The following is a 22781-nucleotide window of genomic DNA, read 5'->3' as shown; positions in this document are numbered from 1 at the left end:
AGTGAATATGAAATCTTTCTACCTGATTCGTTAACAATCCGAGTAATAAAAAGAATAGTTAGATAGAGTTTATCTATCTCTATATCCATATCTATATCCATATCTATATCCATATCTACATATATATATATATATATATACATACACAATCTATATTCTGACTTGCTGAAGAATAAATGTTGGTGCACAATAGCATGTAGAAATTAGATTTTATAAAAGCTTTCATAAACAAAGATTTTTTTTAATTATAAATATTAGCATGTCATAATTTTAAGCACGAGAAGCTGTTTACACTAATGAAATGTCCACAATGAATAAATATTAAGTGTTGTGTTTTGGGAGGGGGTGGCCACAGCTTTGTGTGTTTATAAGGTCACCCTCCAACTGAAATAAGGCTTGTTCCTGTTCATACCCCAGATCAGTCCAGACAAGTGGGTTTTGCATCCCTACCAGTAGGAGGAAGCAGAGAATAAAAACTTTTCAGGCACTGCTATATAACCACGACAGCCACCTGCAATCCCTCAGTATAGCAATCCCTCAGTATAGCATGTTCTCAGAGGACAGCAGGATGCTAGTCCTCACACATGGGTGACATCATCAGATGTAGTCCCATGGTGGAAAACTTATTTCAAAGTTTCTAGAATGTTGACTTGGCACACTGAGCATGACCAGCATCCCCTATACCATGCGTTCATGTGCAGTCCCTCTCCAGTCTTGTAACATAGAATTATAATTAGAACAAAAAACAAGAGAAACCCAACTCCGTGGGGTAGGCGGGTTTTGTGAGGATTAACATCCTGCTAGTGAAGGACCTCAAAGAACAACTTAAAAATAAGCAACTCTGCTCTCTCCGAGAACAAGCAAGATGGTAGTCCTCATACATAGGTGAATCCCTAACTACAGCCTGCTCCCCAACAAAAAAAAAAGCAAGGGGGGGGGGGGGGAGACCAACAGACACTTAACCAAGTGCCAATGGGCTCACCACCACCAGTGGTATTGGTAACAGAGGGAGAGACAGCCTGAACCCAAACAACAGGCTCTAGGTGGGAGAGTTGGGTTCTACACTGTGAAGGATTTCAAAGTTGGGTTCTAAACTGTGAAAGATTTCAAAGGAGCGTGGGATAAACGCTGTGGATCCATAAAGTCTAGAGCAGAGCTTTCCAAACTTTTCATGTTGGTGACACACTTTTTAGACAAACAATTTCGGGACATAGTAATTCAGTTTACTAGCAAACCAGAGGTTAAAGGTTAAACAAACTAAATGTATTTCGACAATTTATGTATGTTTCCTTAAATATATACATAATAAAATGTTTCACGACACAACCTATCTTGTGAAAACCTCTCATTTATATTAAAAATATATAATATTCCAAGATTAATGTTATTGTTCTAATTTATGAATAACAATAATAAAACAAAGTTATTGTGTTATTCAATTTACCTCTTTAATGAGATATATGAGCTTGATGGGATGAACACAGATTTTGAATATTTGGTGTTAAAAGAAAGTCCAAAGGCTCTTCTGGGTAATTTAAAAAAACTGGCCAGTTTCACACTATAAAATTATTTGATAGCCTCATTCAACTAATTCTATATGGCTATGAGAGTGAAGACTGGAATTTATAGGAAGGGACAGAATGTCAATATAAATCCTGCACCTCCAGTTCTGTAACTCTGTGCATCCACTGAAATTCCCCCAAACAATGGAGCTTGGATGTTTCCCTTACAGCTCATCATACTAAAAGATATTTTCAAATTCTGGTGTCACCTCACAGTAACAGCAGCACAAACACCTTCCACTGCCAGGCACATTGTGAACTAACACAAAACCTCGCAAAAAAGACACTCAAAATCTATACTGCAATCCCATTGTAACACAACAGTAATAACACCAAGGACTCAAACAATAACCCTACCTGTGAATAAGCAAGGGTAAATATTACACTGGGTCCTAGAATACCAATACACCACCTACTGAGGAAACAAAACAAACCCGATTGCTATAGATCCCTATGCTAGCAGAATCTCTCATCATGGTTACACACACAGAGCAGAGACAGACCCTCACCAAATACAGAATAAAGAAGCACAAATTTGACAAGAACTGACAAGGAAACCCCAAGAAGCCAGACTGTGTATTAACAATGGAAAAACAGAACCACCATTCCTCATAAAACAAATAAAATCAAGAAACATAAAGCATCAGTTATAATAGTAAAACCATACTAATAAAAGAATATTTTAAAACTACTGATAAATAGAATTTCTATTAATTAAAATCATATACATTTTTTACAATTTCCCAAATACCAATAAAATATTTAAAAACAGCACATATATCAAATAACACCCAATAATTAAAACTAATAAGGATTTTAAAAAGCCCCTGCTGTCCATACGTGGGAGCTCTTGATTTCCAGTCACCCTGATATTGTCAAGGATTAGGAGGTTATCCTCTCTCTCTCACACATACTCACATGTCCATTCTCTCTCACACATACATACATATTCATGCTCTTATACCCACCATAACTTCTCGCTCTCGCAGACACTGACACACTCTCAGGCTCTAAGACACTCTCTCCCCCTCCACACACACCCCCCAAACAAACTTACTCCCCTGGATTTTCTCATACACACTCATGCTCTCACTCTCTCTGGCTCCCTCACATACACACAAACACACACACCCAGGCAAGTTCCCAATCACTCTCACACAAACACACACCCAGGCAAGCTCCCAGTCACTCTCACACACTGAAACTGACCCCCAGGCAGGCTCCCATTCATTTTCACACCACTCCCTCACCATCCCCCAGGCATGCACACATTCATTCTCACACACACAGACCCCCAGGCAGGCACCAATTCATTCTCACACACACAGACCCCCAGGCAGGCACCAATTCATTCTCACACACACATACACCACACACAGGCAGGCACCTATTCTCACACATACAAACCCCAGGAAGACACCCATACATTCTCATACAGACACACCCTCAGGCAGGTACCCATGCATTCACACACATACACCCCCAGGCAGACTCCCATTCATTCACATGCACACTAAAGGCAGACCCCCTCTCTTTCTTTTGCCAGCAACCTCAAGAACCTCTCTCATTCCTCTGCTGCCACTGTCACTGTCACTGATGCCGCATGGCTATTTGGGAGGTGCTGATTGCTGCTATTGGCACTGAAGCCCATTCTGTTGCCTCCTCTGTGTAGGCCCCGTGGGTTTCCACTTCCTCCATGTTGATCTCGTACATTGTGAGATCCGCATAGAGAAAATGCTACTTTTGCACATTACCAAAAATTACATGTGCCAATCAGTAAAAAGTAATTATTTTTTTTTACCTTTGCGGTCTGATCTTAGTTTTCTATCGGTTGGTCACAGGCTTTTTTGTTCCACCTTTCCTTTCTTATTTTTTTTGCCAATTCCTTTCATATTGTCTTTTTTTTCTATTTCTTTTCTCTGCATCTATCTTCTCCCCTCAAACATACAGTCAGGTTCTCATTCTCACATGCTTTCTCTCTCACACATACACACACACACAGGCTCTCACATGCTCTCTCATACAATCATTCATACACAGTCTCTCTCTTGCACATGCTGTCTGACTCACACCCAGGCTCTCTCTCTCCCACATGCTGTCTTGCTCAAGCACAGACTCTCACTGTCACATGCTCTCTCTCATACAATCATTCATACACACAGGCTCTCACTGGCACATGCTGTCTCTCTCACACACACACAGGCTCTCACATGCTGTCTCTGCAAACATTCAGGTCCTCACTCCCGCACACAATCTCTCAACTCATCTCATACACGCACACAATCTCTCAACTCATCTCATACACGCACTCTACGGGCCCTCAGCCTCTCTCTTACCTCTGGGCTCCTCTTCACGGGTCACTGCAGGATGGGCTCTGCAGCGGCCCTGTTCTTCGTGGGCCGATCCGCGGCAGCGGCGTCCCTCTTCTTCGCTGGCCGATCTGCGGCAGCGGCATCCCTCTTCTTCGCGGGCCGATCCGCGGCAGTGGCGTCCCTCTTCTTCGTGGGCCGATCCACGGCAGTGGTGTCCCTCTTCTTCGTGGGCCGATCCACGGCAGTGGCGTCCCTCTTCTTCGCGGGCCGATCCACGGTGGGGACCCTGCTACCGGGCCTCCTCCTCCTCTCAGCCCGCTGCTCCTCTTCTGCACGTGGCTGATGCTCCACCTCCTTCCTGCCCGTGCGGCTCCGGCAACATTTTTCTTCCGGGGCCGCGTGGACAGGAAGGAGGAGCACCACCTGCGTGACCTTTTTCTTCGAGCCGTGGTGACGTGAGCTCCACCATGGCCCTGCCGATCTTCATGCTGTGTGTCTCCGGCACACAGCCCAGCCCAGCGAAACTTCACTGCTCAGCCGCCAGTGGGATGAGGTCCACCGGCGGCTGCATTGGTTCCCGCTTTCCGGTGTGTCACGTGCACCAGGCTTGCGCGACACACCGGCACACCTCAGGCGACACACTAAAGTGTTGCGACACACACTTTGGAAAGCTCTGGTCTAGAGGATGTGAATGAAGAGATGAGGCAAGGGGGTGGCTTGCTTGCGGGAATGACAGCTACTACCTAGAAATTAATATCCTTATTCAATAACATACACACAGTTAATGCGACTCCAACATTGCTCTATGCTTCAACGGCAAGAGGAAATGTGGAAAAAAGGATTTGCATCCACAAAAAAGCAGTGGAGTAGCTTGCTTGTTACAGCGGTAACTACCCCAAACCAAATAAGCCTGATACTTCACTTTCAATGCACATCCAGCATAGCTCTCTGCTTCAACGGCAGGGAAAATGAAGAAAAGATGATTTATATTCAGCATCAACCAACAAGGAATTAATTACATAGTCTGGGTAAACAAATAAGCATGGGTGTAGCTTGCTTGTTACGGCGGCTACTACCCCGAATCAACTAAGCATGATACTTCACTTGGAATACATATCCAGCGCAGCTCACTGCTTCAACAACAGGGGGGGGGGGGGGGGGAGAATGAAGTAAAGAGGATTTATATTCAGACAACCAACAAGGACTGAATTACACAAGCAGGGTAAACAAACGGGAGTAGCTTGCTTATTACGGCGGTTACTACCCCAAACCAATTAGCTAGATACTTCACTTAGATGCAGCTCCAGCACTGCTGTCTGCATCGATGGTGGGGGTGGAAGGGAATTGGAACCAAAAAGTTACCAATAAGGGCCCTGACCTCAGTGGTCAGAGTAACAGATAAGTATGAAAACAAATAGGTGTGAAGCTTGCTGGGCAGACTGGATGGGCCATTTGGTGGTCTTCTGCTGTCACTTCTATGTTTCTATATGTTACACCTCAAACAGGTTCCGAAGAACACATTGGTCGAACCTACTGTTGCACTGGCCATCCCCATCCAGACAGTAATGAGATATGGATGTGTGGAGAGAACTCCATGTCACAGCCTTGTAGATCTCTTCCATGGGACCTGCTTGCAAGTGGGCCACCAACGCTGCCATGGCTTTGACAGAATGAGCTTTGACGTGACCCCAAAAGGTGCAGTCCCACCTGGGTATAACAGAAGGAGATGCAATCTGCTAGACAACTGGATGTGTTCTGTTTGGCAAAGGCAACGCCCAACCTATTCTTATCAAAAAATAAAAAGTTGGGTGCACTGTCTAAGGGCTTCTGTCCGCTCCAAATGGAAGGCTAAGGCTCGCTTGCAGTCCAAATTGTACAGTGTTCATTCGCCTTGGTGTGAATGGGGCCTTGGAAAGAATACTGGCAGGACGACTGACAGATTAAGATGGAAATCCATCACCACCTTAGGCCATCTTGAGTCCATGTGGCAAGAAGCAGACAGTTGCAAGGGAGCACAAGGACTCCCTTCCTCCGATATCTCCTGCGGGTTTTTCCTCAGGGGAGGACCGGGAAGCAGTCGGGGAGCTGGATGAGGACATGATCTGCTCCAAAAGGCCTATCTGGCAAAAAGGGGAGTGGGGAGCAAATGTCCATCTTCCCATTAGTCACCACAACTGACTGAGGAGCCTAGACTGGCTAAAGCAGCAAGGTTCAGGGGGCTTCTCCACTCCTGGGACTTGCCTGGCCATAGGGAGAGGAGGAAACCTTGGAGGATTTAGATGGCTCGGACTCTTACAGGAGGATCCAAGGGATGACCCAAAGGGTAATCTGGACCACCCGGTCACTGTGTCAAAGGACAGCATGCCTGATGTAGATAAGGATATGTTGGATCATGAAGAGGTGCCCATTATAGAAGGAGATGATCCTAGGATCCAGAAGGAGGAACCGTATCGTCTTCTTCCCCATGTTTTGCACAAGCTGGGAATCAAGATGGCACAAGAGAATTCTGACAATGAAGGGGTGGGACCCCAGTCCTGGATATACTGCATGGATTACCAAAGACTTTCCCTTTACCAAAGGTGATGAAAAGGTTGGTTGTCTGGGAATGGGATACTCCATAATCAGGCCTAAAGGTAGCCAGGGCGATGGCTAAGTTGTATCCCTTGCTGGAAAAGACCTTGGAGCTCTTATGGTTTCCTAAGGTGGATGTGGCGGTGTCGGTGGTTACCAAGACAATGACCATCCTGTGGCAGGGTCCATTGCATTGAAGGATGTTCAGGATCTGAGATTGGAGATTCAGTTTAAAAGGATGTTTGAAGTCTCAACCTTGAGCCTTCGAGTGGTCTAATGCAGTGGGCACATTTACACTGAGTGCAAGACACGCAGGAAAAAGATATCGGTCCTTGCAATGACTGCAGCCGATGCCAAGCACGCAGTTCAACTGGAAGCAGGGGTGGCTCTTGTGGTGGATGCGTTGTTTGACATGGTCAGGTTGTCTGCCAGGAACATAGTCTCTGCAGTGGCGGCTCTTGTGGTGGATGCATTGTTTGACATGGTCAGGTTGTCTGCCAGGAACATAGTCTCTGCAGTGGCATCCCAGAGACTTCTGTGGTTGCGTACTTGGTCAGCAGATGTCTAAGTCGCAACTTTGAAATCACCCTTTCAAAGGAAAACTGCTGTTCGGAGAATATCTGGAACAGTTAATGAAGCTTATGGGGGGAGTCAAAGGGCAATACGTTGCCCAAGGATAAGGTCAGCAAAAAGACCTTTCCACTGTAATCTCATTTTCAGGATCTGAGGAGATTTCATTCCAGCAGAAATTCGAATGCTCCAATGCAGAAGCAGAACTCTGGAAGGCAGCAGTCCTTTCAGGGGCATGTAGACCTTCCTGGGACAGTTCTGGCCTCCCAATGAAGGCAGGCTGATCCACTCTTCCTTGGAGGCCATTGGAGAGAGACTAGCCCTCTTTTACAAAGAGTGGACCAAGATCACATCAGACCAGTGGGTTCTGGAAGTAATAAAAGGCAGCTACACTTTAGAATTCTCTCGCCTGATCAGAGAAGTCTATGTAGTGTCCCGTTGTGTCTCCCATGTCTGACAATAGGCAGTTTGGGAAACGTTACAGAAGCTGCAATGACTGGATGCAATTGTCCCAGTTCCTTAACAGAGGGACAAGAAGATACTCTGTGTACTTTGTGGTTCCCAAGAAGGAAGGCATCTTTTGGTCCATTCTTGATCTATAGAAGCTCAATGCGGCATTGCAGATTCTGCAATTTCGCATGAAGACTCTGTGGATGGTGATAGCAGCAGTTTGCAAAGTGGAGTTTCTGGCACAGTTGAACTTGACGGAAGCTTATTTGCACATCCCCATAGGTATGGAACATCAGACGTTTCTGCGGATCATGGTGATAGGAGAGAATTTTCAGTTTCGGGCTCTCCCCTTCAGGTTAGAGACTGCACCTCAAACTTTCACAAAAGTAATGGTGGTGGCGTCATTCAGAAGTCACGGGATTCTAGTTCACCCAAACCTGGACTGGCTCATCTGGGCGAAGTCTGAGCTGGAGAGCCGGCACTCGATTCAACTGTTCACAGAGAAGTTGCAATCTCTGGGGTGGGTTGTGAACCTGGCGAATTGTCACCAGCAGCAGTCCCAGTCATTGGGAGCATATGAGGACATGGTTTGATATCTATGTAGGCAAGGTGTTCCTTACCTCGGACAGGATTATGAAGTTGCAGGGACAGGTGCTTCAGTGTCTGGGATTATTTGCAGGTCCTGGGTTCTATGGCTTCTACACTAGATTTGGTGCCATGGCCATTTACTCACATGCAGCCATTTCAGAGGGCACTTTTGGAATCCTCTGTTGGAGGAGGTTTAGCTTCCTTTACCTCTTCAAGAGACTTCCAGGTCCAGTATTTCATAGTGGCTCTCCAGACCTAAACTGGAGAGCGGAGTAAAACTAGAGATTCCGGATTGAGTGGTAGTTACTACGGATGCCATCCTCAAGAGTTGGGAGGCTGTTTGTCAAGGACGGACAGCCCAAGGTCAGTACTCAACAAGGCGTCCTGGACAACCAACCATTTTTCAAGTGAGGGTAGTTTGCAGGGCCCTATTGGCCTTTTTGCCGCAGATTCTAGGGCGGATGGTGTGCGTATTCTTGGACAATGTGACAGTGGCCTATAATCAATCAAGGAGGGGACAAAGAGGAGTCAGGTGGCTCAGGAAGCCTAGGAGCTATTTGCATAGCTGGCGAGAGATCTAGTAGGCTTAGCAGCATCTCACGTGACCGGAATGGTCAATATCCAGGTGGATTACCTAAGCAGGTAGCAGCTAGATCTGAGGGAGTGGGAGTTGTCAGCAGAGGCCTTTGCCCTCCTCCAGTATAGGTGGAATAGTTCCCACCTAGATCTCAAGGCATCGAGGGAATGCCAAGTCACAGCAGTTCTTCAGTCGCAGAAAGGAGGTCGGGTCTGAGGGGGATCCATGGTTTAGTCCAGCCTTGGCCAACAAGGCTTCTTCTGTATGTGTTTCCCCCATGGCCCCTCATAGGACACGTGTTGCATCATGAAGAGCAGCAAACCGGTCAGGTGATTCTAGTAGTGCGGTTTGTGGACCTATTTCATCTAGCGATAGATGGTCCTGTCCGATTGGCTTACCTGCAGGGGTTGCTGTGACAAGGACCCATCTTTTCGGATCAGGAGCATCACTTTTGTCTCATGGTTTGGCTTTTGAAAGGCAGTGATTACACCTAAAAGGTAAGTGGAGTCGGTAAATGCCATTTTGCTTCAGGCTAGGAAACCGGCTACCTCCTCTTTGGCATATATCGTGTGTTTGAGTCATAGTATGTGGAAGACGACCTAGAGCCCTTAAAGTGGGTCTTGGCAAAGGGTTTGGCTTATAATTCGTTCCAAGTACAGGTAGCAGCCTTAGGGTGTCTTTGAGGCAAGTTTCAAGGGATGTCCTTTGCTTTCCATCTGGTCGTTCGTTTTCTTAAGGAAGTGAAACATTTGCATCCGCTGGTCCGTAGATGTGTCCATCATGGAACCTTAATCTGGTACTTCAGGTTCTATGTGGCTTCCCCTTTGAGCCATTAAGATGGGCATCTGAAGGATCTCACCCTGAAGACAGTCTTCCTGGTAGCAATCTGTTCAGCTAGGTGGATTTCAGAGCTTCAAACCTTGTCACGTAGGGATCCTTTTCCTCAGATTACGGATGATGGGTTTTCTTGCATACTGTCTGTTCCTTTTTGTTGGTCGTATCTTCTTTCCATCTAAACCAGACTGTGGAACTTCCGGCATTCCCTCACCTGGGGGTAAATACGTTGCATGCCAAAGAGCTCCACTTACTGGATATTCACCAGACGCTGTAACATTATCTTAAGTTCACTAAGTTTTCGGTAGTCAGATCTGTTTTTTCTTGTTCAATGGAGCGACGAAGGGAAACGAGGCTTCTAAAGCTACCATTGCTCGCTGGTTGAAGGAAACAATCTTTTTAGCTTATTTCTATAAGGTTTGAATGGTTCCAGAGGAGCTGCGGGCGCATTCTACTAGGGCACAGGCAGCCTCCTGGGCGGAGTGTCAGCTGATATCAACACAGGAAATCTGTCAGGCAGTGACATTGTCTTCCCTGCACACTTTTGCCAAACATTACCAATTGGATGTTCAGGCATCTGAGGAGGCTATGTTTGGGGAAAGTGTGTTACGTGCAGGTCTTTTGAGTGCCCACCCACTGTAAGGGAGCTTGGGTACATCCCACTTGCCTGGACTGATCTGGCATATGAACAGGAAAGGAAAATTGGTTCTTACCTGCTAATTTTCGTTCCTGGAATACCACAGATCAGTCCACAAGCTCATCTCAGAGTATGAAAAACCTTTGTTGCTATTGTGCTGCTCTTTAGATGTTTTGTATATATGTTGAAGGATTTAATTTCTCTCTTGTGTATGGGGCTCCAGGTTAAGGGGCTCCAACTGTTTTTTTTTCTGCTCACCCTAGTTGGGGGTGTTAGTTGATTATCAGAGTAAAGATCTTGGCTTGGGTACAGATCAATATTGAGGGACTGCAAGTGGCACTCCCGGTTATGTAGCAGTGCCTGAAAAGATTTTTATTCTCTGCCTCCATCTGCTGATAGGGATGCCAAACCCACTTGTCTGGACTAATCTGTGGTATTCCAGGAACAAAAAATTAGCAGATAAGAACAATTTTCCATTTTACCCTTCCATTGCCTGAACAGAAGGCATACTTTGTAATTAAATTAAAGGGAATCTCTGGGGCCTGTTGAAAACCTTACCTCATATATTGCAGTGAGGTCTCTGAAGAAGTTTTTTGCTGCATTCAGCAGGGCCTCATTCTCAGGACATACCACCACATAAGCAATGTCTCGTTGGGATCCATAGGGTTCCAGCATAAGCCTCTCCCAGTATGGCAAGGCAAACGGCGAGAGCACCAGGAAGTCATAATCGTATCCCAGCAAGAATGTGGGAATTGGCAGCGGCTCTGGAGACTCATCCGTTCCTACATAAGAAAACAATTTCAGTAAAACTTGAAAAATTAAATTTTTACACTGGACAAAAAAATGAACAAAACAGTTTATTAAATGAACTGCACTTCTATTTGTTAAATACATATATGCAAGGTAAAATATTAATGGAGCTATCTGTAACTTTTTAGAATATCTTTTGCATCTCATTTGGCACATAAAAGCCAAACTTAGAATATTTTTACACCTTTGCAAATGTGCTTTAAAATGCTGGTGACAAAATGAAAGTTATTCTCTCATCACAATAACTGTCACTTGGAAAAGCATTTCTATTCAGCAATTAACGCTGGTAATGAGTTTGTTACTAATTTGGTCATATACAAAAAAATTCAGTGGCATGAATGTAGCTTTTCACCATTACAGTGCAGAATCTGGGGGACCACAATGGATATGTCACTATAAAAGGGACACTAGAATAATTTACCACGGAAGTTATGATTTTGGAAAACTGTGTTTTAAAAAATTCTTCCTTCCGTTTTACATTTGCAGTACAATACTGGCACCTGGGCTTCTTATACAATGGATGGAGTTTCAAGTCTGCAGTAACACTGGAAGTCCCATCTTCTCAATGCAGTACTCCACTAATCATGTAAAGAGGACCAATTTTTATAAACAGATGCAAAAATACAAAATCACAGTCACCCAAGGTAAGGAATTCCAGTGATTCTCCATGGACAAGCAGGATGAAAAGTCCAATATGTGGGTGACATCGCTCATGAAAGATCAAAAATCAAACGCACAGCCGTAGTTTGTACAACCTGTAAGCAACCTTATGCACTGCCATGCGACAGCAACAGTAGCTTGCCAAGTGGTTTCAGCTTCCTTTCCAGAAGGGACAATCTTATTACCAATCTAACGGGCGATACAATAAAGTGTGCTCCAGTGGAGCGCACTGTTAGCCTGCGGATTTTCGACATGCTATTTTTACCTCTTATACAGTAAGGGGTAATAGCGCGTCGAAAACGCACGGCCAACACCCCCCCGAAACTAATAGCGCCCGCAACATGCAAATCATGTTGATGGGCCTATTAGTCAATCCCGCGCAATACAAAAAGCAAAATGTGCAGTGAAACCGCACATTTTAATTTCGGCCAGCACTGGGAAAGTGTACAGAAAAGCAGAAAAAACTGCTTTTCTGTACACCCTCCGACTTAATATCATAGCGATATTAAGTCGGGGGCCCCAAAATTAAAAGAAAAAATTAAAAATCTGCCCATGGGTTGGAAGATGGACGCTCAAATTAGCCGGCGTCCGTTTTCCAAACCCGTGGCTGTCAGCGGGTTCAAGAACAGACACCGGTAAAATTGAGCGTCTGCTGTCAATCCCGCTGACAGCTGCCGCTTCTGTCAAAAAGAAGGCGCTAGGGACGCGCTAGTGTCCCTAGCGCCTCCTTTTACCGGGGACTGATACTGAATCGCTCGCCCAGGACACTGGCCTGTGCGCGCGTCGGGAGAGCGGGCGCTCGCCGGCTCTCCCGCGCTTCTTTCTGTAGCAGTCCATAAGTATTATACAGAGCATTTTCAATTGAGAGTAACCCAACAACAAAAAGCAATATGGCATGATTGCAAGCCAATACACACCAAACTTGAAAAAGCAGCCAAAAACTGACTCCCTATAGAGACTGCAGCCTGTGACCCAACCTCATGGAAAGACATGGTGGATATTAGATTAACATTATTTATTTATGGGCCCAGATAATTGTGCATTCATAGGTCTTTCGTATATTAAAACAGAAGTACATACTAATAATCAAAGTAGTTCTGCCAAAGAAATTAGAACATTCACACAGCTACTTTGTCATAGAAGACGATGACCCAAAAAGATTGGGAACAAAGATACGATGGAGAAATTACTTACCTGATAATTTCATTTTCCTTAGTGTAGACAGGAACTCAGGACAGTGGATTATGCTCCCCTGCCAGCAGATGGAGACAGAGCAAGCTGACATCACAGTATATATACTCCTGCAGTGACCCTAGCCTGCCAGTACTCTCTTTAAAAGCAACTGTGGACAGACTAGCAAAAAACCTGATTAAAAACTGTCAACCATAACTGTACTCAACCAACAAGAAACACTAAACTCACGTAAAATCTAGGTACCCCAATCTAGGGACTGAACGAACACTTACCAGTAATCCCTTGGAACCTAGAGCCCCACAATAAGACTGACACACAAGCAGCAACCGAGGGCAGGAAGCTAAGTCCATGTGTCTACAATAAGGAAAACAAAATTATCAGGTAAGTAATTTCCCCATTTCCTAGCATGTAGACAGATGGACTCAGGACCAGTAGGATGTACCCAATCTACTCCTGAGCAGGGTGGAGCACGTGTGGAGCCAACACCACACGTGCAAAGGCTGTCTCCTCCCGAGCCTGCACATCCAAAAGATAAATCCTGGAGAAAAAAAAAAAAAGTGTGTAAAGAGGACCGCGTCACAACTCGGCAGATAATGACGGGAGAAACAATCTAACCTCTGCCCATGACACTGCCTGAGAACTAGTGGAACGAGCCTGAACATGAGTAGGCAACTGCTTCTCAGCATCTACATATGCGGCCATGACCACCTTCTTAATCCCTCGTGCTATGATAGTCCGCGAAGCTGGAGCACCCTGTTTACTCCCACCATGGAGGACAACCAGGTGATCAGTCTTCTGGAAAGGTTCAGAAACCTTTAGATACCACACAAGTCTCTTGACATCCATGTAGCGCAAGAGGCGATATTCCTCCACATCCCTGACCTTAACAGGAAGGAAATGGACTGATTCAAATGAAACTCAGACACCACTTTGGACATTAAAGATGGAACAGTATGCAGCTGTAATGCCCCTGGAGTCACCCGAAGGAATGGCTCCCGGCAAGACAAGGCCTGCAGCTCAGAAATTCGATGCGCAGAACATATAGCCACCAGGAACACTGTCTTCAAGGTCAACAACCGTAAGGAAAGGCTGCGCAGTGGTCGGAACTTAGGGCCCGCCAAGAAATCCAGCACCAAGTTAAGACTCCACAAGGAAACCAGCAACCTTAAGGGAGGCCTAAGATGCTTCACTCCCTTCAAAAAACGGACATCGGGTTGAGACTACGACAAGGAACCACCATATAACCAGACCCCTGAAACCGGCAAGAACCACAACCTGCACCTTCAAGGAATTAAGGGCTAATCCTTTATTCAACCCATCCTACAAAAAATCCAGAATGAGCAGGATCTTAATTGAACAAGGAAGAACACCACGTTCCTCACACCAGGCCTCAAATACTCTCCAAATCCACACATAGGCTAAGGAAGTGGCACACTTCTGAGCGTGGAATAAGGTGGAAATCCCTGGGAAGAATACCCACACTTTAACAGGCAAGCCCTCTCAAGGGCCAAACCATAAGATAGAACAGAGTCTGATCCTCATGAAAATCTGACTTTACTGTAATAGATCCGGGTGCGGCGGAATCCAAAGAGGGGTCTCCACCAGGAGTCTTTGCAAATCTGCATACCACGGACGCCTGGGCCAGTCTGGCACCACTGGGAGTACTAGCCCCCATGGCCTTCAATTTTGCGAATCATTCTGCCCAGCAATGGCCACGGAGGAAAGGCGTAAAGCAATCTGACTTCCGGCCAGACCTGTATGAGAGCACCTATGCCCAGGGACCACGGATCTCTCCTGCGACTATAAAATTGAGGAATTTTCGTATTGGGAAAAGGCTCCAGCAATCCACAATCAGCTGAAATGCCTCAGCGAACACCCCCCATTCTCCTGGGACTAGACTCTCTCTGCTGAGAAAGTCCACTCTTACGTTGTCTTTTCCTGCAATATGAGAGGCCGAAATCATCTGCAGATGCCCTTCTGCCCATTCCATAAGCTGATCTATTTCCAATGACAGCTGCTGGGTCTTTGTTCTTCCCTGGTGACTGATGTAGACCACAGTCATTGTGCTGCCTGACATCACTTGGACCATTTGATCCTGCAGTCTGTGGCTGAACTGCAACATGCCAAGCAGACTATCCGTGCTTCCAGGCGATTGATGTTCCAGTGGGACTCTTCAGCATTCCAAAACCCTTGGACTGCCAGCTCCTGAGAGTGAGACCCCCAACCCTGGACACTCACATCTGTCATGAGCACAATCCAGTTGGGGAGGACATGGAAATTCCCTGGCTCAGATAAGCCTCCTGTATCCACACATCCGCCAGACCCATCAGGGAATACTACAAAGAATCACTTCAGGTTCCACATGCCAAAACCTACCAACATAAATCCTTCAGTCTCAGAGCTTTCTCCTCAGCAGGTCCAACTCTATGGAACTCTATCCCACCTGACTTGAGACAAGAACCATGCACTCTAACATTTAGGAAAAGACTAAAAACTTGGCTTTTTAAAAAAGCATTCCCAGGCCTTGATTAAAACCTCCACCCATCAGCATAAACTCGTATTCAAAAATTGGATTGAAATAAGAATCCACCAACTTCCCACTCATACACAGCACCATATTATCGTCCTTCACAACTTTATCATATATATTCATTTTTGCTACACAACTATATTAATTGATGCAATTGGCTGAAATGTAAATATTTGTTTCAGTTTCTCCCCCTTTCCAGATCCTAGTTAATTTTCCCTGTTTTATTGTAACTTTCTCACATCCATAATATTGTTTACTGTATTTGAAGTTTGAATTGGGAATATTGATTACTATGTTACTCTCTACCTTACACACATTGTTAATTGTAAACCGGGTTGATGTGATTCTAGTCATGAAAGTCGGTATAACAAAATATTAAATAAAATAAATAAATAATAAACCATTGGAGGTGAGAGCAGATTTCCATCGGCAAGTGGAGACAAACTGAATAGTCCTGAGACTGCAAGTTCCAACGAGACAGTAAAGAGCACTGAATATGATGCATATGCGCCCTTGCCAACAGCCACTTCCAGGGTTGCCGCCATCAAGCCGAGCACCTGTAGATAGGACCACACCGTCTGGCATATAGAGTTCACCAACTGACGCACCTGAGTCATCAATTTCTGATTGCCCAGTGTTGAACCGAAATCACCAGATACTCCAACTGGGATGGGTGAAGACTGCTCTTGGCCAGATTCACCACTCAACCAAGCTCCTGCAACAAGGAGATCACTTTGTGTGACACCAGGCGGCTCTCTTCCTGAGACTTGGCACAAATCAGCCAGTCATCCATTTATGGATGCACCAGGATCCCATATCTTCTCAAGACCACCGCTACTACCACCATAACCTTGAAAAATGTTCTGCGGAGTGGTGGCTAGACCAAAGGGCAATGCCCAAAACTGATAATGGCGCCCCACACTACAAAATGTAGAAAACAGTGTTCCAAACGGATGAGAATATGAAGGTAGGCCTCAGACATACTCAGGGAGGTCAGAAATTCCGACTGCACTTCCATTATCAAGAAGCTTAAGGCTTCTATGTGAAAATGAGTCACCTTCAAATGACTGTTTACCCTTTTGAGATCCAGGATGGAACGAAAGGAACCCTCCTTTTTGGGCACAACAAAATAAATGGAATATCGCCCCATACTTTCTTGAGACGTGGGTAACGGAACCACAGCCCTCGGCCTGAGGAGTCTCTGAAGCATAAACTGTCTGCTTCTTCTGCGGGGAGTGGCAAGGGGACACCATGATCACTTCGAGGAATACTGCGAAATTCCAGTGCATATCCTTGATTCACACCTGGAGGACCCACTGGTCTGATGTGATCTCAATCCACCTCTTATAAGAGAGGCGGGACCCTATCTCTTGTTCCCGAAGGTGGGTCGGCAAACCTTCATTGGGAAGCTCAGGAAGGTCAGCCACCCAAGCCTGCTCCTCTCTTAGGCTGTCTGAGACGAAAGGACTCAGACCTACCAAAAGGCCGAGTCCTCTGAAAGGTCGACTCTCTTTAGGAATGAAACCACTTGTAACCCCAGAGACGACCCCTCATGCCAAGGGGCTTTGCAATTGCTTCTTATCGTCTGGCAACCAAGGAACCGGAGATATGCTCCACTTACTGGCCAGTTTCTCCAACTCGCTCCCAAACGGCAGCAAGCCTTTAAAGGGTATCTTTGTGAGATTAGCTTTGGAGGCTACATCAGCTGACCAATTTTGCAACTAGAGCGGATGCCTGGCCGCCATTACCGAAGCCACTCCTCTGACCGAGGTACGGACCAAATCACAGCCTGCATCTGCTAAAAATGGGCAGCGAGCTCCATAACCACTCGAATTTCCTCCAGAATCAACCTTGAGAGAGAGAAGCAGACAAGATCGTGCCACAGGAAGCAATCTGTAAATTCAATGCCACTACCTCAAAGGCTTAAGGAAAGCCTCAATCCTCCTATCATGCACATCCTTCAGGGCTGCTCCTCCCTCCACAGGGATAGTTATCTGCTTAGAGACAGCACATACGGCCAGTTTGGGAAACCGCAAACACTCTCATAGCCAAATCCAGTAGGTACAGGCCTTTCAACGTCCAACTCCCTTTAAAACTTGCCTCCGGGGCATCCCATTTGAGATCAATCAATTCCTGACTAAACGCCCATCACAAGGAGAAAGCACAGTTGCTTACCTGTAACCGGTGTTCTCCTAGGACAGCAGGATGGAGGCTGGCACAGAAACCTTTTGTCAAAGTTTCTGGAAGCATTGACCAAAACATGGAGCATGCCCAGCATGCCACTATCCATGCGTCCACGTGAGATCCCCCTTCAGTCTCATAACAGATAAAAAAATAAAAACATACGAGCGAAAAAATAAAACAAAACAGAAGGAGAACCCAACTATGCAGGGTGGCGGGCGGGATTCCTGAGGACAAACATCCTGCTATCCTAGGAGAACACCTGTTACAGGTAAATAATTGCGCTTTCTCCTAGGACAAGCAGGATGGTAGTCCTCACATGTGGGTGAATACCAAACTCCAGGCTGTCCCCGCCGCCAGGCATGGCCAACAAGTACCAAAACAATTTGCCAATGGGCACAGCAGTGGTACTGTTGGCCAGCAGAATATGGCTTGGCACCCAACCAGGGGCTCTAGGCAGGGAAAGTTGGGTTTAAGCATGGAAGATATTATAGAGGACGGCCTGGCCGAAGGAACTGTACTGTCAACCATCTTTGTCCAAGCAGTAATGGGCCGCGAACATGTTTAGGGAACTCCACATTGCTGCATAGCAAATAACAACAGGAACCGCTCACAGATGAGCCATTGACATCACCATGGCCCACACAGAGTGAGCTATGATTCGGCCTGTCAGCTGAAGGCCAGTTTGCACATAGCAGAAAGCGATGCAATCCCCCAGCCAGTTGGATAGAGTCTGTTTACCCACCGCCACTCCCAGCCTATTGGTATCAAAGGACTCAAAGAGCTGAGTGGACTGCCTGTGTCCAGCTGTGCATTCCAAATAGAAAGCCAAGGTCCTCTTGCAATCCAAAGTATGAAAAGCCTGTTCCCTTGGGTGGGAATGAGGCCTGGAAAAAAAGGTGGGTAAAACAATGGACTGATTGATGTGGAAATCAGTCACAACCTTAGCTAGGAACTTAGGGTGCGTACGTAAGAGGTCATGAAAAAACCTCGTGTATGGCAGGCCTGAAGCTCGAAGTAATCGCCATTAGGAATATAACTTTCCAGGTAAGGAACTTCGGGTTGTAGGAATGCAATGGCTCAAAGGGAGGACACATGAGCCACGCTAGGTTAATGTTGAGGTCCCAAAACAAGAAACTGAAGAGGGGGCTTCAATTGAAGGCGACCTCTCAAAGCAACCCACTAAAGGCTGCACAGATATGGGTGTGCCAGCGACACCTCAATGGTACGCACTAACAGTGCTAAGATGAACCGTGACTGAGCTGGTCTGAAGCCCAATCTCAGAAAGGTGCCATATGTAGTCCAACATCCTGGGAAAGGGGCATGTGAATGGATCCAAGTCATGCCCTGCACACCAAGTGGAGAATCTTCTCCATTTCAAACTATAAGACTTCCTTGTGGAAGGCTTCCTAGAAGCCACCATCACCTGGGAGACACTATCCAAGAGATCCAGGGGCTGAAGAACTAGGCGCTCAACATCTACACCATTAGGGCCAATGCCTGGAGGTTTGGATGGCGCAGGGTACCCCCTGGTACTGAGTTATCAGATCGGGTGCAGTTCCCAGCCGAATGGGGTCCCTGACTGCGAGATCCCGAAAGAGACGGAACCAGATCTGTTGGGGCCAATAAGGTGCTACGAGGACCATGGTCCCTCTGTCCTTTTGAAGAGGAGTGGGAGAAGAGGGAAGAGGGTATGTGTACAGAAGATCCCTCCCCCAGTGAAGGAAGAAGGTGTCACAGATCAGATGCTAAACCCCCCCCCCCCCCCCCCCCATGACAACAGGGAGCAGAAACTGCTCACCCTGTAATTGTATGGGAAGGCAAAGAGGTCCACATCTGGGGTTCCCCACCGATGAAAAATTCTGGCTGCTCCCTCCGGATTTAAGGACCACTTGTGCGGATGAAAAGAGTGGCTCAGCTAGACCACCAGTACGTTCAGAGACCCAGGCAGGTACATCGCTCATAGCGATGCCCAGGACCACACCTGCACCGCCTCATGACAGTGGAGGAACAATCCCATGCCTCCCTGTTTGACATACTACATTGCAACTTGGTTGTCCATCTGAATCTTGATTTCCTTGTGTAACCACCGGTCCCGGATGTAGGATTCTGAAACTGAAGTGGTAAAAATCTCTAAATCTTGGTAATCATCTGAATATCAACCAATGAAAAATAATGACAAATCATTTTTTATAGTTTTGGATGGTCAATGGATTTCTACAACAGTCTCTGCAGCTTTGAGGTCATTTGGTTACTTATAGACAGACAACAGTGGCTAAAAAAGTAATCATCAACAGTGGTAAACTGGCTTCTGGATTTCTGCCACCCAGAATATACCACAGAAGATGAATAAAGTTGGATGGGCTCAGTGATAATGCTGCAGAGGAACTGGGTTTGATATCTTGCAGGATAAAGATTTATTTATTTATTTTATTTATTTATAGATTTTTCTATACCGGGGTACGTAAATAACATCACCTCGGTTTACATACAAACAGTAATTCAGCATTGCGCTTTACAATATAACATGGTAACTTGAGTACAATACAGTATATAACTTTGTATAAATAGCATATAAACAATATATGATAGATTGTGGATGTTAGGAAGAGTAGATGAGGATTCAGATTATTGATAGTAGGCTTTTTTAAATAGCCAGGTTTTAAGGTTTTGTTTAAATTTTTTGTGACAGAGTTCCTGGCGTAATTCAGAGGGCATGGTGTTCCATATTGTTGATCCAGCAATGATGAAAGATAAAGATCCTATAAGAAGGTACTAAATGCACATTATAATCTTTATGGGTAGAAATCCCATGTGTGTTGAGGAAGAGTATAGTGATAGGAGTATACTAGCATCCACCTGGCCAAAATAAGACATACGATGAAATGCTAATAGAAATAAGGAAAACGAACTAATTTGGCAATCAATAATAATAATGGGAGTTTTCAATTACCCTAATATTAACTGGGTAAATGTAACATCGGGACAGGCTAGAGAGGTAAAGTTCCCAGACGGAATAAATGACTGCTTCATGGAGCAACTGGTTCAAGAATAGACTAGAGGGGGAGCTAATTTAAATCTAATTCTTATGGAATGCAGGATTTGGTGAGAGATAATAGGGCCACTTGGCCATTGTGATCATAACATGATCACATTTGAGTTAATGCTTGGAAGGAGGACAATAAGCAAATCTACAGCTCTAACATTAAATTTTCAAAAGGGAGACTGATAAAATGAGGAAGACAGAAAAAAACTGAAGGTTCGGCTACAACAGGCGTGGACATAGTATTATTTTTTAACAATTTTAGAAGTGCAATCCAGAAGTATTTCACACAGTAAGAAAGGTGGAAGGAAGGCCAAACAGCTGCCAGACTAGTTAAAAGGTGAAACAAAAGAGGCTATTTTAGCTAAAAAAAAAAAAAAAAAAACTTCCTCCAAAAACTGGAAGAAGGATCCATCTAAAGAAAATAGGAAAAAGCATAAGCATTGATAAGTTAAATGTAAAACATTGGTAAAACATGCTAAGAGAATTTGAAAAGAAACTGACCATAGATGCAAACACTCATAACTTTTTAAAATATATCCGAAGCAGGAAGCCTGCGAGGAAGTCAGCTGGCCAGTTAGTAGTTCCGGTGCCAGGGTGTCCAGCTGCCCTAGGCAGTGACATCAAGATGATTTCATAACCACCGCCTCCCCCCCCCCCCCCCCAAGTCACACTAGCCGCGTTGCCACAGCTTCTTTACCTCGCCAACCAATGCAGCCCAATGCGCAATTCCTACAATTTCAAACCTATTGCCCAACTTCTTCACGTCAGAATACCGCCCTCACATCCAGCAATGGCACCCTGCCCACTTCCAGCACCCTAGGTGACTACCTAGTCTGCCTAATGCCTCACACCAGCCCTGCCCGTTAGATGATCAAGAAATAAAGAGTACCTAATTTTAAGTGAGTATGTGCATGGGCATTCAAATCCCATTTTTACTGCTTAAATCAGGGGATTTTAAAAAGGGGCATGCGCCGATGCTATCCCAGTTGACCGGTTTGTCCACCAGTTCGCCCAGTTAACAGCTAGCTCCTCCAAAACCCCTAGTTTAATAGCCTTCACTTCCTCCAGTTACCCCAGACACTTTAAACCCCTAGAAATCACGCGATCCTTTTATTTTATAACTTACACATCATCCATAGCAGAAGTTACATGGCAGGGGACCTCTGTGCAAGTCAGGGCAAGTATTTACACGCACATTTGGCCAGGTCCCAAAACACCCATGCCCCGCCCCTTTTTGGAAACTTTTGAGACATGTGCACAGTGACATTTATGCCCAGATCTGGGTTCTTTTTAAAATACTGTCTGTGTGCAAGCCAGACTTCTTCGCACATCCCCTAATTATGTGCCTGCCGGGCTTTTGAAATTCACCTTTAAATTAATTTTTTGCTTTGGCATTTTCAAATGAAAATGTTGGGGAGACACCCAGTAAAAAATTTGGGGTATGGGTATGTGGGTAAGAAGGTGGATGGAAGGGTATTATCTCTTTTGGGAATTACATCTGCTACTGTGGCCTGGATATACCAGAAAAAAAGGCATCTGGGCCTGAGCTGCAACAGTTTATGTCGAAACTGTTGCAGCTTTATGGATTTGTGAAAGAGGTAGGGTTTAAAAATTAAGAAAAGAAAGAAACCTGGTTGGTTTACTTATAGACTGTCCCCGATGTTATTGCTTTTGTTTCTGGAGATTTATCTTTACAGTCTATTTTTGTTTATATGGTGTCATATTGTTATTGCAACAGATATTTAAACAAAACAAAAAAAAACTGAAGCAGTGACTTAATATATGAAAGGTGAATGACAGAGAAGACCATGTGTAGAAGTTGGTTTTTCACACTGTCTGGCTTGCTAACACCTTGTACAATTTTTCTTTTGAAATCTGCATAGTGCTTGTTTGTCACTTGCTACATTCTGTCTCTATTTCTACTAAAGCAAATTGAATTGCATAGTAACATAGTAAATGATGGCAGAAAGATACAAATGGCCCATTCAGTCTGCCCAGCAAGCTTATTTATTTATTTTTGTAGGTGTTGTAACCACTTCATGCTTGTACCCCAGTGCTTTATTACCATCTTTAGGGTCCTTTTTGTCTTTATCCCATGCCTTTTTTTTTTAATTCTGATACCGTTTTTTCTCCACCATCTCAACTGGGAGGCCATATTTTCTGATCTTGGATTCGAATCTAACCCTTTGGCGTTTCATACCATGTACCCCAGTTTATCCTGGGAAACCAAAGGGAACTCTTTTGGCTCTGTATACATCT

The 22781-nt window shown here is 45.2% G+C and overlaps 1 protein-coding gene across 1 annotated transcript in view; it reads right to left on the bottom strand.

Annotated features, from left to right (window-relative positions):
- The window catches only part of MED13 (mediator complex subunit 13), a 303754-nt gene that overhangs the window by 79472 nt on the left and 201501 nt on the right, over window positions 1-22781 (bottom strand). The window contains exon 18 of the mRNA XM_029611551.1: window positions 10660-10883. Coding sequence (XP_029467411.1) covers window positions 10660-10883 — 224 coding nt within the window. The remainder of the gene's footprint in view (window positions 1-10659; window positions 10884-22781) is intronic.

Source organism: Rhinatrema bivittatum, chromosome 8 (assembly GCF_901001135.1).
Source record: "Rhinatrema bivittatum chromosome 8, aRhiBiv1.1, whole genome shotgun sequence".
In the NCBI taxonomy this organism is placed as follows: Eukaryota; Metazoa; Chordata; class Amphibia; order Gymnophiona; family Rhinatrematidae; genus Rhinatrema; species Rhinatrema bivittatum.
Note: the sequence above shows the minus strand (reverse complement) of the source record. Positions and strands in the feature narration are given on the sequence as shown.